The sequence below is a fragment of the Quercus robur genome, chromosome 10, assembly GCF_932294415.1.
Source record: "Quercus robur chromosome 10, dhQueRobu3.1, whole genome shotgun sequence".
Classification (NCBI taxonomy): domain Eukaryota; kingdom Viridiplantae; phylum Streptophyta; class Magnoliopsida; order Fagales; family Fagaceae; genus Quercus; species Quercus robur.
Genome location: NC_065543.1, coordinates 52,699,892 through 52,714,954, shown reverse-complemented (window position 1 = coordinate 52,714,954; position 15,063 = coordinate 52,699,892). Strand labels below are relative to the sequence as shown.

General features: G+C 30.5%; 1 protein-coding gene across 1 annotated transcript; it reads left to right on the top strand.

The window, feature by feature from the left end:
* The first annotated feature begins 4,163 nt into the window (after positions 1 to 4,163).
* LOC126701958 (probable inactive purple acid phosphatase 27) lies at positions 4,164 to 10,802 on the top strand. Its single transcript, XM_050400440.1, has 12 exons — positions 4,164 to 4,480; positions 6,464 to 6,555; positions 6,753 to 6,819; positions 6,920 to 7,042; positions 7,163 to 7,255; positions 7,544 to 7,673; positions 8,358 to 8,439; positions 8,525 to 8,657; positions 8,874 to 9,079; positions 9,185 to 9,310; positions 9,437 to 9,746; positions 10,329 to 10,802. The coding sequence occupies exons 1-12, from the start codon at positions 4,295 to 4,297 to the stop codon at positions 10,632 to 10,634; spliced, it is 1,854 nt and encodes a 617-aa protein (XP_050256397.1). The 5' UTR covers positions 4,164 to 4,294; the 3' UTR covers positions 10,635 to 10,802.
* Positions 10,803 to 15,063: the final 4,261 nt, after the last annotated feature.

The following is a 15,063-nucleotide window of genomic DNA, read 5'->3' as shown; positions in this document are numbered from 1 at the left end:
TTCAAACGGTATCATTATTAAAAAAGATACAATATAACTATGATACCATATCCGAAAAGGCAAGACATAGTGTTGATATCATAATAAATTGAATAAAAATAAATAAATAAGAAAAGAGAGAGAGAGTAGGGAATTAATGTGGTTCGGTTTTGAATGCCTACATCTACATTGCAAAACTCATGATAGCCAGTTAGCCACATCTTTTGTATTTAGCTCTATGTTTTACAATAAACTCATTGAATGGTATTTATAAGAAGATAATTCCTATATATAATAACTCGTGGTTACAATATTTGTACTACAAATAGAAATATGATTTACTTTGTTTGCAGTCCAAAATAAAATTATGATTACCTAGCTTATAGTCCAAGCATGATTAAGGATCCGTTTGGGAACCGCTTATTTTACTGAAACTGAGAACTTTTTGGTAAAAGTATTTAGAAAAAAAAAAAAAAAAAAAGGCTAAAAGCTAACTTTTGGAGCAATGGAACCCACTTAACAGTACAATAGAACCCACTTTAGGAGCAAAAAAAAGGCTAAAAAATAAAATAAGTTAACTTTTTCTCAAATCCCAAATGCAACCTAAATGCATTGAACATGGACTAGAGTAACAAACTTGAGTCACAAATAGGATTAGGCCTTCATATCTCTAACAATGATATTGTTTCTTTTTATGCTTTTAAAATATCCTATTTTATAGGATTTTTTTTTTCAATAGTTAGGGGAATGGGAAATTAAATCTTAAATGTTTTCATTAAAAATACTAAAAAGTGTCAGTTAAATTACAAAACTCTTAACAGTTTATAGATAAGAATTTCAATTGTGAGTTTTACTTGCAATTTTCACAACTAGCATGCAACATGCTTGTATTGTGTAGACAATTCCTTGTATGTTACTATCTGGTCTAATGAAATAACTTGTTTACCAAAGAAACTGATGTTTTGTAGATTTTTCATGTTACTGTATTCTTTAGATTTCACTTTTAAAGGCTTTTATTCTCTCACATTCATTTTTTTCACATCCATTTTTATATTTAAATTATGGACATTACTCTTTCTTATTTTAAAATGTGTACATTAGTACATCAATTATAGATATTAGGTAAAACCGTGGATATAAAATGAGTGTATAAGAATATTTTATCTAGAGTTAATACCGGTTTTAATAGCTTAGAAATGATATTATATTCCCATTTGATATAACCCATGCCTTTATAACTATGTTTTTTACAGTAATCAAAAAAATTGATATCTTTTTTTTTCTATTATTATTATTATTATTATTACTCCTACGTTTCCCATGTTTTGTCCTGCATAACCAAGAAGCAATGTCCTAAACAGGCTAAACTCATAGTCTAATGACTAAAATCTCACAAATCACAATCATGGTCATTTCCAAGATGTCAGTGCAATCTACCGTAAATTGATCGTAGTTATGGAGAAGGTGTCTCGTGCATTCCACATATAAAACCTCCTTATCATAGTTTTTGATGAATTCTATAAAATTAGATATATGCTGTTAGAAATGATGTATATATTGGAAGCATAAAATAATTCGTGCTTGTATATATAATTAACACTTTTTTTTTATTCACATAAAAATGGACACGTTTTAAAAATGCCTACCCACCAACTTAAATTTTGCATTCTGGACCATGTGATGTGAATCATGTGATGCAAATAAATATATATAGATAGAGTCGAAAAAATTTCTCAATCCTCGTTTACAGCAATGATCTTTGAAACTTTCTATTTAATTGCAAGATAACGATTGGTTACTTAGAAAAATGAAAATAAGTAACCAATCGTTATCTTGCATGGTATTTTTAAATATAGAAGTAACCCCGAGTTGCACATGGTATTTTTTTTTTTCTTTTTTTAGGGACCAAAAACCAATATACTTAGTAGTTTTTGTTACTGAACTGAATATTTTTTGCTGGACAAAGATTAAAAAACTAATGTAATTTGGCATATCGAAAATTAATAAGCAAAAAGCTTTAAAGTTTGGCATGATTTTAATTTATAACAGACAAAGAAAAAGGCTAGCAAGTGTATATGAAATTATAAATTATTTAGGGCTAGTTTGAATAGAATGAGAGAGAAAAAGTAGAGGCGGTTAAAGTAGAATTGGCCCAATTATATAAAACTTACACAATTTTCAATGAAAAACCGTGATTAAGGACGGCTAATTGTGATTTGTGAGCAATGGGCTATGCTATTATAAATGATTTTATAAAATATTTGGAAAATATACTTATGTGTGATTAATTTCTTGCTGGTGTCCCTTCTCCAATGAAAAAAAATATTTTTTTTTTTAATGGAAAAAAAAAATGGGTAGGGGAACCTAAAAAAATTCTTGTTGGTGCCTTCTACAACATATTTAATGAATACAAGAGAAAAGACAAGTATTTAATTTTCTTATATTTTTATGGGGACCTAATTTATTAAACTATACAAAAGAAAGTTTTAATCTGACTGACGGAAATAAACTATAGCCATCTGATTTGATAAGATTCATTCTTATACTGCTCGATCATTCAATGTATCCAATTGTCTTACATTTTCCTTCAATGTTGGGTTTCTTTAAACAAGAATCTTCCATTTGGTAGTTCTTTAAATATTGAAAAATGCTCGTTTGTGTGAGCTAAAAGTTTATTTACTGTGTTAATATGAAAGCACCATTGGGGGGTGCATTAGAATTTGAGGCTTGTGAGTGTCAAGTTTGTTATTTAGCATTGAAAGTTTGTTTTAAATGTAATGAGATTTGGATTAATTTGTATATATATAAGATATTTTGAGTATGTATTTGTGATGTTTGTGAAGTAATTTATGAGAGTTTATGAATATGGCATACGAGGATTGATGCGGCGTAATTGTAATCCATTTTGTTAATAATATTGGATTTTGGCGGATTAGGATTTTATGCAATACCCTAGTGCCACATGCAATGTCTATGGTATTGTGTGGGGTACTATTACCCTTATTTTTCTCACAAATTTTTTTTACTTCTTTACTTTTTTTTTCTTTTTAAATTTAATGATTGAAATTAAAAGTTTTTTGTTTTTAAAAAAAAAGATTGAAAGTTTTTTTTTTTTTTTTTACTTTGAATTGGTCATTAAGAGCAATTGTATATGGTGGAATATCTCAATCAATTGGAGTCGTCCAAAGATGTATTCAAGGAATTAATTGAACCACATCTAACATTGTTGTCTGATGCAACCAGTACGTGCAGAGATGGTGGACGTGGGTGCTTGACCATATCAGATCCTGATTTGGTTTATATCAAAGTACGTAGTTCACAATCTTTAGGGAGTATATGATTGAGTTGTTAGGCCAATCAAGTATTGTACCTTGTTTTTAGCTAGTATCTGATTTGTTATTGGTGTTCCTATTCTCATGTTTTTGAACGTTGGTAAATTTCTATAAATCAAAGAAGTCTATTTCAATTTTGAAATAAATTAAGCATTGAGAATGATCTAGCTAGTGATTGAGACTTAGGAGGTTTGAGTTTTTTCCACATTTGTATGTACCATTGTCTTTTAGTAATGTTACTAATTTCTTGTTTGTGTGAATGCGTTTTCGCTGAAACTCCAACAAAATAAATATAGATATGGAGCATATGAAAAAAATCTCTCCAACCTCCATTATTATAGCAAGGATCTTCTGCCTTTTTTTTTTTGAATTTGAAGGTGTGTATGAGTTGGTTGAGAGAAAAATAAAATAAAAAGTGAGAACAATGAGGACAAGAGATGAGTTATATTATAGAAAAACGAGTTCAGCATGCTCTATAGAAATTAAAAAATAACATTGTAACAATTGATTGCACATGGCAGATCTCGATATGACCAAGAAAAATTTTCTTTGCTAGACAACGATCCAGAAAATTGGACCTTTGAATATAAACTTTGTGAGCAAAAAATATATATATAAAGATATTATTCCCCCGTACCCTTTTTTTTCTTGATAGGCCCCATACCCATTGATTTAAAATGAGTTATAATTTATTCAAAAGGATTAGATCTATAAACTTTGTGAAAAGCTTGTGAATCAGTATAAAAGCACGTGGACTTCCACAGTATATTTTATTATTATGGATCGACGCTTTGCTTCTATATAATAATAACACCTAGAATCGTTTTTCTAGTTCTCATGCACTGCCTAAACCTTTAATGCATGGTTTTCTTGCTACTTTAGCTTAGTTTCTTTGCTTTCTTCTCTCTATATATTCCTTCACTCAGTGTTATTCTACTTCTTAACAAAACCATAATAATACAAAGTGAAAAAGTTAGAGAGACATGGAAGACAGCTCTCGCAGCTGCCTGAAATTGTTTACCATTGTGCTCTTTTGGTGCTTGGCTTCGGCTCACCGTGTTCATGAATATGATAAGCATCCATTATCCAAGATCGACATTTATAAGACCACTGTTGCACTCAGTGACTCGGTCTCCCTCAAAGCGAACCCGCTCATTCTCGGCTTGAAGGTACCGCTAATTAAATATCCTTTGTCCTAAATGTTCGATTTTATACTCTACTAATCATATAACATACTGTAGTTTGGTGAAGTATGAAGTGGAACACTGAGAATGAAATGAAGGATTTGTATTCTCATTTTTATCTAATGCATAATCTTCTTCTCTTTCCCACCCCTAATGTGACCGTTCGCCTTACCAAATTAAAATAGTAATATTAAGAATAAAAAATGTGATCATAGTTCGACTCCTCGCTCAAACATTGAGCTACATACATTTTTTTTTTTTTTTTTATAATATCTGTTATGTCTGCGTATGGTAGGTGTGTCTCTGCATGCAATAATATAAGATGGATTGGATTTTTGTGAACGATTGGTTGTGCATAAATTAATTAGCCATACAGATGGGAAAAGAATTGGGAGGATTTTATATGTGGAAAGTTGAGGTTAATTGTTAACTATGTATATGTTCTAACTTGGTTACAATTCCTTAGGATATGTTTGGTTGGGGTGAAAACAAAGAGGATGAAAAATAGGGAGAGGAAAAGAGGGTGGAAAATTGCATTTTACACTATTTGGTTCAAGAGAAAAAACAAGATAGATAGAAAATAGAGAGGAAAATAATCCCTCCGAGCCCACATTTTTTTATCCTCCCAATTTTGGAGGAAAATAGGAAGGAAAAATTACTGAATGATATAATTTACACAAATACCCTCATTTTATTCATTTCACCTACCCCTCTCATAGCAACGTGACCTGATTATATTCCTTATTTTTTTTTTTTTTTTTTTTGCCTTGTTTAATCAACACAGCAACGTGACCTAATTATATTCCTCATTCTTTTTCTTTTTCTTTTTTTTACATCTTCCCACATAACAATGGTTATATAAAGTTTTTTTTTTTTTTTTTTTTTTTTTTGAAAATATCTTCCCAATCTATGTAGGGTCATGTGGATAAAGTCTACATAATCAATTTTTGTTGCCCATAAATTTTAAATTATATATTATAATAATAATAATAATAATAATAATAAAAAAGTAATATAAATATTATATGTATGTGTTAATTTTTATATTATTTAATTAGTGTAAATATATCTATTTCTTATACATTATATAACAATGACATAATAGTCAATTTATATAAACTATATTTTTCATCCTCCCATTTTTCTCTCCAACCAAACAAAAAAGTTTTCCACCATCCCACTTTCTACCCCTCCAACCAAACACATATAAGGGAAAACCAGATCTTTTTTATCCTCCTACTTTTCCATCCTTCCACTAATTTTTCATCCTCTCACTTTTCTACTCCTCCAACCAACCAAACGGACCCTAAGGGCTATACCTTAAATTCCCTAATTAAATTCAACCATATGACTTTATTGACTAGCATAAGATGTGTTATTTTCTCTTAAGGACAATTAAATTAAACTATATGACTCATAATGCAGTCACATAATTAAATATGATTGGAGAACCTAACGTGTTACACTTAAGGAATTGTACTTAAATTTTGTTCTTGATTTAATACACATATAAAATCCCCCCTCCTCACAAGTGGAAGACTAGAGATCTGAACCTAAGTTCTCTTCCAAAGGAAAATTGTGTCACGAAACTACAAGGTTTTTTGGTTTTTCAGTGAGCAATGCCAAGGACACTAAAAAATCTACAAATTTTATCACAACTTGTCACGTGGGAAGTTGTGAATTGACTTTTTTGTGTCCCTAGCCTTTTTTTTTTTTTTTTTTTTTTTTTTTTACATCCATATTCTTGTTGAATTGGCTGCTGTTTTGGCTATTTGCGTCATTGATAGACATAGAAACCAGAAAACATGTCATGACCCATAATTTGGACCATAATAACTATTGCCGACACTCTATCAGTAAGTAAATTTTGTCTGAAACTTGGATTATATATTCAACCTTTTGTGACCATAACATTGTTTTTACATGTACAAAGGTTATAATGACATGTAGTTTGATATATGATTACAGGGTGAGGACACAGCATGGATGACCGTTGAACTTGTAAATCCAAATCCTTCCAATGATGATTGGGTTGCAGTTTTTTCTCCTGCAAAATTCAAGTAATGTACACCTTTGTGTCACTATGAACTGTCTAGCTAATTGTTTTCTGGACTCAGCAATGTTGAATAGAACACGACTTATATTAACTTCAAGGATTAAAAAAATTTTCTAGTACAATTCCATTGAGAGCAGTATTATGTAGTAATTTTGCATCTTCTATTAGTCTAGCTAGAAGTTGATTGTTTTGAAATGGCAGCTCATCAACCTGTCCAGCAGAAAATGATGAAGCCGAGTCTCCATATTTATGTACAAGCCCAATAAAGGTGTGTACAGTGTAAATTTTGAAACTGAGATTAAAGTAACACATAAAACATCTTGGTTTTTGCTTCTCTAACCTATGTGACATAAATGTTTTTCTTCCAGTATAAGTACGCAAATTTCTCCGATTCAAAGTATGCCAAAACGGGCAAAGCTTCTTTGAAGTTCCAGTTGATCAATCAAAGGGCAGACTTCTCCTTTGCATTGTTTTCAGGCGGTTTGTCAAATGTGTGTCCAACCATATGCATCTCTTACTATACTTCTATAACAATTTAACTCTTTTTCACCATGATTTGTCAATAACTATATCATGTGACTAATAAGTAATCACTTTATTAAATATTGCAGCCTAAGCTGGTGTCAGTTTCAAATTACATTTCATTTGCCAATCCTAAAGCACCTCTATTTGCACGCCTTGCTAATGGGAAATCCTGGAATGAAGTAAGTGTACACTAATTGAAAGTTCCCTTTAGAATCTTCGATAGAAATAATTTTTTTAGGTCTCAGTTCCTAAGCAATATATGATAACTTTGTTAATCTTTTCTGTTTTTTCCCTCTCTTGTAAATTTATGTGCAAAGCATGTTTGCAAGGTGAATGACTTGAATTTACTCTAGAAATTTGGTTAATCAACAATAGTTTTTAGCCTTGCTGAGACATGTGCACATTTCAGATGAGCAAAAATATGTTAATAAGAAGAAATATGTAAATAATGTTTTGCTGGTATGCAGATGACAGTAACATGGACGAGTGGCTATTCCATAGATGAAGCTGTTCCATTTGTTGAGTGGGGTCTCCATGGAGAAACACATATGCGATCCCCAGCTGGCACATTGACGATTGAACAGAACAGCATGTGTGGTATGTTATACTTCACCTACTCCTGATTTCACCATTACATAATTTAACTATGAATTCCAATTAGATCACACTATGCTTGATTTAATGATGATAAAAGTTCTTGATTATTCACTTATTTCTTGCATTAGTAAACTGTCACAAAGCAATCAACAGTTGTCAAGTGCATTTGAGATTTGCAATCAGTAACTAATATTACTACTATATGCTGAAGCTCTTAAGTTGTTTAAAACTTTTCACCTATAATCCTAATTACCCATCCAAGAGTGCTTCCACAATATAAACTATAAAGTACCATGCCTTTTCCTGGATTGCTGGCAACTGTGTTGCTCAAGTGACTTGAAGTAAATGGTAACACACCATAACATGGGATTTGTCCTCTTGCCTTCAAAGAAAGCTACAGATTTTTAATAACCAGTGCGCAATTGTGGCCATTCATTCCTTCTTAGAGCACAATAGAAAGTTTATGCTTGAAAATCCTGCCAATTCATAATTATATATGGATACAATGTTTTGATTGATAATTTGCTTATTTCTACTTTATGAATGGATACAATGTTTTTAGTATGATTTTTTATTACTGAGCACATATTTTTACAACTAAATTTTTTTTCTTCCCACTTTTTATTGGATAAATTCTGTGAATTGTATGTTGTAACATAAAGAGATTTCCTTCTTACCCTGTAGGTGCACCTGCACGGACTGTTGGCTGGCGCGATCTTGGTTTTACACATACGAGTTTCTTAACAAACTTGTGGCCAAACACTGTGTACGTATTTAACTTATTTCTTGACATTGAAGAGTTATGAAAGTCTTTATAATATATGCTAAAGTTTGCTATGATGGTATTTCAGGTACTCTTACAGGATGGGTCATATCCTATTTAATGGTTCATATATCTGGAGCAAAACTCATTCTTTCAAATCCTCCCCATATCCTGGACAGGACTCATTACAGCGTGTTATAATATTTGGTGACATGGGGAAGGTAAAACAAACTCAAATGAATAACCAATCAAAAAAATTTTGAATGAAGCAGTCACAATTTTTTGAGGGAAAAAAAAAACTCTTAACGTACCAAACCAACTATTAATACAAATCCATCAAAATTTTTATTAGTATAATGTAAAAAATTTGAGCCATGTTTGAGTTTCTTGTAAATGATGGATTGGGAAAAAATCACATTTCTTCTTGTATGCTTTAGGGAGAACGTGACGGTTCAACTGAATATGCTAATAAAGATCCGGGAGCACTTAACACTACAGACCAACTCATCAAGGACCTGCCAAATTATGATATAGTATTCCACATAGGAGATATAGCATATGCAGATGGATACATCGCAGATTGGGATCAATTCCTGCAACAGGTGGAGCCCATTACATCTACTGTTCCATATATGGTTGCAAGGTTTGTGTAATTGATCACTAATTATTTCCATCTATAATAAAAATCAGATTATATGCCTTACTTGATAAAACTGGTTAATGAATCTTTCAATTGATCATCTTGCAGTGGTAATCATGAACGTGATTGGCCAGATTCAGGTTCCTTCTATACTGGTACAGATTCAGGTGGGGAATGTGGTGTGATTGCTGAGACCTTATACTATGTTCCTGCTGAAAACAGAGCTAAGTTCTGGTAAATTGCATTTATATGTTCTTTACATTTGCAAAACCTTGTTATTGTTTGACTATAGAGAGTCTACAAAAATTGAATATATCCTTCATTCTTTGTTTTGTGACCATAATTGTCATTTATATGTAGGTATTCAACAGATTATGGCATGTTTCACTTCTGTATAGCTGACACTGAGCATGATTGGAGAGAGGGTTCAGAACAGTATAAGTTCATTGAGAAATGCCTAGCATCAGTTGATAGGCGAAAACAACCTTGGTTGATCTTTGCTGCTCATCGTCCCCTTGGGTATTCCTCTAATGATTGGTTTGGCCAAGAGGGCTCATTTTCAGAGCCCATGGGAAGGGATGACATGCAGAAGCTTTGGCAGAAGTACAGGGTAGATATTGCATTCTATGGCCATGTCCATGATTATGAAAGGACATGCCCCATTTACCAGGTACGGATAGAGCAAAATTAGATTTAATTTGAATGTGCATTCATGTGTAGCTCTTTCTCATGTATACATTAGCTAAATTAATTGATTTCACCATGAGTTAGTCTCTATGCAACTAATGATACACCATCATTAAATGCTGCATTCTGCATTGCTGAATAGATGCAGTAACTACTGCCTGGAGGTGCTTGATCGCAGGCTATTAGTATGTCTTTTTAGAGTTAATTTTAAGGGTGTTGGCATAGTCTGAACACTTAGGACAAGGTAGCCATTAAAAAAAAGAGACATAGTTGCGGGTTTTGGATAATATTTGGACATAGTTGAGGCTTTCTAAATAATGCCAGAGGCTCAACTACACTACTTAATGTAAACTCCTATTGTTATGCAAAATTATGCATTACAACTAAAGAGAAGGTTAACACAATAAGCAATGTTAACTACAATGCTTTTCATTTCTTAGCCAACACTTTAACTTAGCATTACAGTTTCTCTTCTGAATTTCCAGATAGTACATTACCAAATATCTTTTAAGATCACTTGCATTCCATTTTCTCTAACCTTGTATTATCAATGCTGGTGGTGTAGAATGTGTGTGTTAATTCAGAAGTGTCCCATTATTCGGGCACCATGAACGGAACCATCCATGTTGTTGTTGGCGGGGGAGGGCATCACCTAGGAACATCCTTCATAGGGATACCCAATTGGAGTTTATACAGAGATTTCGACTTTGGATTTGTCAAACTAACAGCATTCAATCGCTCCTCTCTTCTTTTCGAGTACAAGAAAAGCAGTGATGGAAAGGTATATGATTCCTTTACTATTCATAGAGAGTACAGAGATATCTTGGCATGTGTACACGACAGTTGTGGAACAAGCACTTGGGCATCTTGAACTTTTATCTTAAACTTCCTTTGGAGGAAATTTATGTAATAAACATCCATATTTGCATTGCTGCAAATGTTTTGTTAAAACTAAATTATGAATTTCTATTCCCTAAAGCAACATCCTAAGTCCATATGAGTCTCAATTATGAGTTTGACCTGCAGTTTTCATGGCTAATACGCTTGCACTGTGAAAACAATTTATTGTATCTCCCTTCTTTTTTTTTTTTTTTTTTTTTGAGAAGATGTATCTTACTATTGAGTAATGCTGGGAACACATAATTTGCCACAACTTTGTTCACAACTCCCTATATGCCAAGTTGTAATTGGTAAAGATGTGTTTCCGCATAGCTCACCATCATACATTTACCAATCACAACTCACCATGTGACAAGTTGTGATACAAAGTTATAACAAATTATGTGTCCTCAATATTAATGAAATAAATTATTTAATAGGGAAAATAATGAAATAACTTACTTATTAGGAAAATGATAATACTAAAAATATGTTGCATTTGGATTTTGCAAGTTATATGTTATTTTGATATCACTTTCAACACTGAATTTGGTTCCTCAAAAATGATCTAACGCATGACTTTATAGCTATTTTTTTACAATTATACCGACAACAAAAAATTAATTTCTTTATGGCCCCCATTTTCATCTTTTAATACTATCATCCATTTCAGTTAATTGTTGAAATTCCAAGGATCATTTTCCAAAACAAACGGCTAAAATCACACAATAGTGAAAATCATTTTAGAATGTAATTGACTCCATTAAAAATTTATATGGAAAATAAAATCACAATTGACTTATTTATGAGACCCAAGGTGATGGGTAGGTCATTGGGCTTTTCTTTATTGGGTTCAAAAGAATATACAGAAATGGAGATGGCCGAACTGGGCTTTCAACTGAAACTTTCAGTCTGAAAGGATCAAACATTGAGAAATGGGGCCCAAATCGGCGTACACAAGTTTTTAAACACGATTATGCATTAAACAAGGTGGTGCAAATAAATATACCATGATTAATATTAAAGATACAAAAAAAATTATAATTTTTTTTGTAATTTGGTTGTGACAAGTTGCAATTAGTGTATTATCATTTTTACATAAGTCTAGGGGCGGAGGCAAGGGGGGGGGGGGGGGGGGGGGGGGGGGGGCGAGAGGGGGCAAGTGCCCCCGTTGACCTCCTAAAAAAAAAATCTAGAGTAGCAATCTAAATAATACGTTATCAAGTATTTTGACCTTGACACAAACATTCCACACCTAGAGACTAGAGAAGAAAGCAATATTAGGTGCAACTCTTCCTAACATTATTTTGTCTTTTTTCAAACAAAACAAAGTTTTGTGGGTCCTACTTAACACCCATACTGTTTTTCCTTGCCACATGTTCTCAAGCACTGGAAATATTTTTTCTTGGGGTGCTTTTTTTAGGGCAATTTGTTCCTCAAATAAGGTATTCCCACATAATCATAATAAAAAAATATATTTAGGTGCTTGTATATCAAACTAAAACCTTAGCGTTCCCTAATCTTTTTCTCTTCTACTTTAACTTTTTCGTAATTTCAATTTTGAAACACTTTATTTTTTCTATAGAACCAATTTTAACTACTTACTACTTAAAGAATAGAGTAAAAAATACTGAATTTTGCATAAATGAAAATACAACTTTATAATTCTTTTATATTGATTTATTTTCTCAATTTATTTTAAGGAATAAAATTACATGTTTAAATTCTATATATTTAGAATAATCTCTTAATTTGATTGTTATTAACTATGATTTTTTTTTTGTTTTATTTATTTTAATAACATGAAATATATACTTATAATCAATTGAGATTATGGAGAAGCCAAATTATAATAATGATTTAGATTCAAATTCTAAACAAAATCATATCGAGGTGTATTTTACTAATCTTCCAATTGAACAAATTAAATTATGTATGAAAAAATAAATTAGAGTTTATATTATATTAGATTTTGTACGACAATTGCATTAACAATATATAATTCTATATCTATTTTGTTATTAAGATCGATTAATAATATTAAGATTAATTTTACTTTCAATCTTGTTATTTAATTTTGCCCCCCCCTAAACTGAACTCCTAGCTCCGCCACTGCATAAGTCTACCAATAATACTACTTTTAGTAGCACCAATCATAACATGTTATAGCAGTTGTGAAAAAAATTATGAATTTTTTTTTTTTCAAATTGAGTGAGTGTAAAAAAATAAAAATAAAAAATTCTTATTTACATCAAGAGCCAAAAAATCTTTAGACTTTTTTATTTATTACAAGATGGCGACTTGTTAATTAAAAAATGAGAATAAAGAGGATGATGGTGCATTGATTTAATAAGATAATTAGAAAATGAGTTACACACGTGTATAACAAAACTAAAATATAATAGTTTATATATATATATATATATATATTTGAAACAAACACACAAGAAAGAGGGAAAATGCTACACTTTAATAGATTTTAAATTTAGTATACTTTGATAGATTTTACTCGGCTAGTCTTTCTCTTTGACTATTATATTATCAAACTATAGAGTCATTGGTCCAAATAAACATTAGTATTTTGATTTCTTTAAGCACTCTTGGGTATTGATATGTTTAGGTTTTCAAATATAAACTCGGTATGGTTTGAAAGCATAAATGTTGCAGATGCTTTTCACTTGACTGATTCCTCTTATATGACGAAAATGGTTGAATCTATCTTATTTGAATAATATTTATAAAATATAGAAGACTAAAAAATTGAGAAATCTTTTTTAAAAAAAAGGAAAAAAAAAATTGAGAAGATTTTAAAAAGGAAATTGAATCAACAAAAGCTACTGTGATGAATGGCACGCTTAAGTCAAATTCTTAAATTTAAAATATATATATACACACTTTGAAAGATGGGGATGAGTTTTTTTTTTTTTCCCTAAAATAGTTAACACTATTATAGGGTAGAGTTTCAGACTATGAACTGAATATAGATTTTATTTATTAAAAAAATGCAATGAAATTACAAATGGATGAAAGTGGATTATGCAAGTAGTTATTCCCCCAAACAATAATTTCTAGGTAGGTGCCTCACAGTATTCACTTCAAAAAAAAAAAAAAAAGGTTCCTCACACTGTAATTTCTTTTGTTAAGTACCTTACACACTAACTGGAGACATAAAAGTCACTCATATTTTTTGAACAAGGGCTCCAAGGCTCTAATCATGCTCTCACAGGTTGATTGGTCAAATATAAGGTTGCTTATATGATACAATTGTAAAAATAACCTGTCCTAAATCATTATTTTCAATAAACAAATATATGCTTCTGCATTGAATTATTGGTCCTGTGACACAAACCTAAAAGTCCCATGTTCAATGAACCATATTATCAGACTATAAGATTTCCAAGATGTCTCATGGATAAGAAGTGGAATATCTTGCCAAAAAATTCGGACACCACTTCCTTTTCTATATATATATATATGAAGCTTCAATCAAAATTAAAATCTTGATTCTCCTTATGATCTTGTGCCTTACGCAAGTTTATTGACTTAAGATTACATGTGTATTACCATGACAAAATTATATTTTTCCTTAATAAAATATTTATAATACACTTAATAAAATAAAATTTTCAAAAAAAAAGTGAAAAAAAAAAATTTACTCAGTACTTAATTTCTTCATAGTAAAGTACCATACAAAAAGAAAAAGAAAAAAAAAAAAGATAAAATAAATCACTCCACGGTTCACACTCTAAAAACTAATTACTATTTTAAATATTTATAATCCACTTAATAAAATAAAATTTACAAATGAAAAAAAAAAAAGGTGAAAAAAATTTACTTAGTACTTGATTTCTTCAAAGTAAAGTACCAAAAAAAAAAAAAAAAAAAGATAAAGCATTCTATAGTCCACACATACTAATTACTATCTTAAATATTTATAATCCACTTAATAATATAAAATTTACAAAAGAAAAAAAAGTGAAAAAACAATTTACCTAGTACTTGATTTCTTGAAAGTAAAGTACCATATAAAAATAAAAATAAAAATCATTCCACAGTTTACACTTTAAATACTAATAATTAGCTTAAATATTTATAATCCACTTAATAATAAAAAATTTACAAAAAAAGTGAAAAAAAAATTACCAAGTACCATACAAAAAGAAAAAGAAAAAGATAAATCATTCCACAGTCCATAAATACTAGTAATAACTATCTTAAATATTTATAATCCACTTAATAATATAAAATTTACAAAATAAAAAAATAGTGAAAAAAAAGAAATTTACCCAATACTTGATTTCTTAAAAGTAAAATACCACATAAAAACAAAAAATAAAAAAGATAAAGATAAATCACTCTATAGTCCACATTTTAAATATTAATTACTATCTTAAATATCTATAATCCAGTTAATAATATAA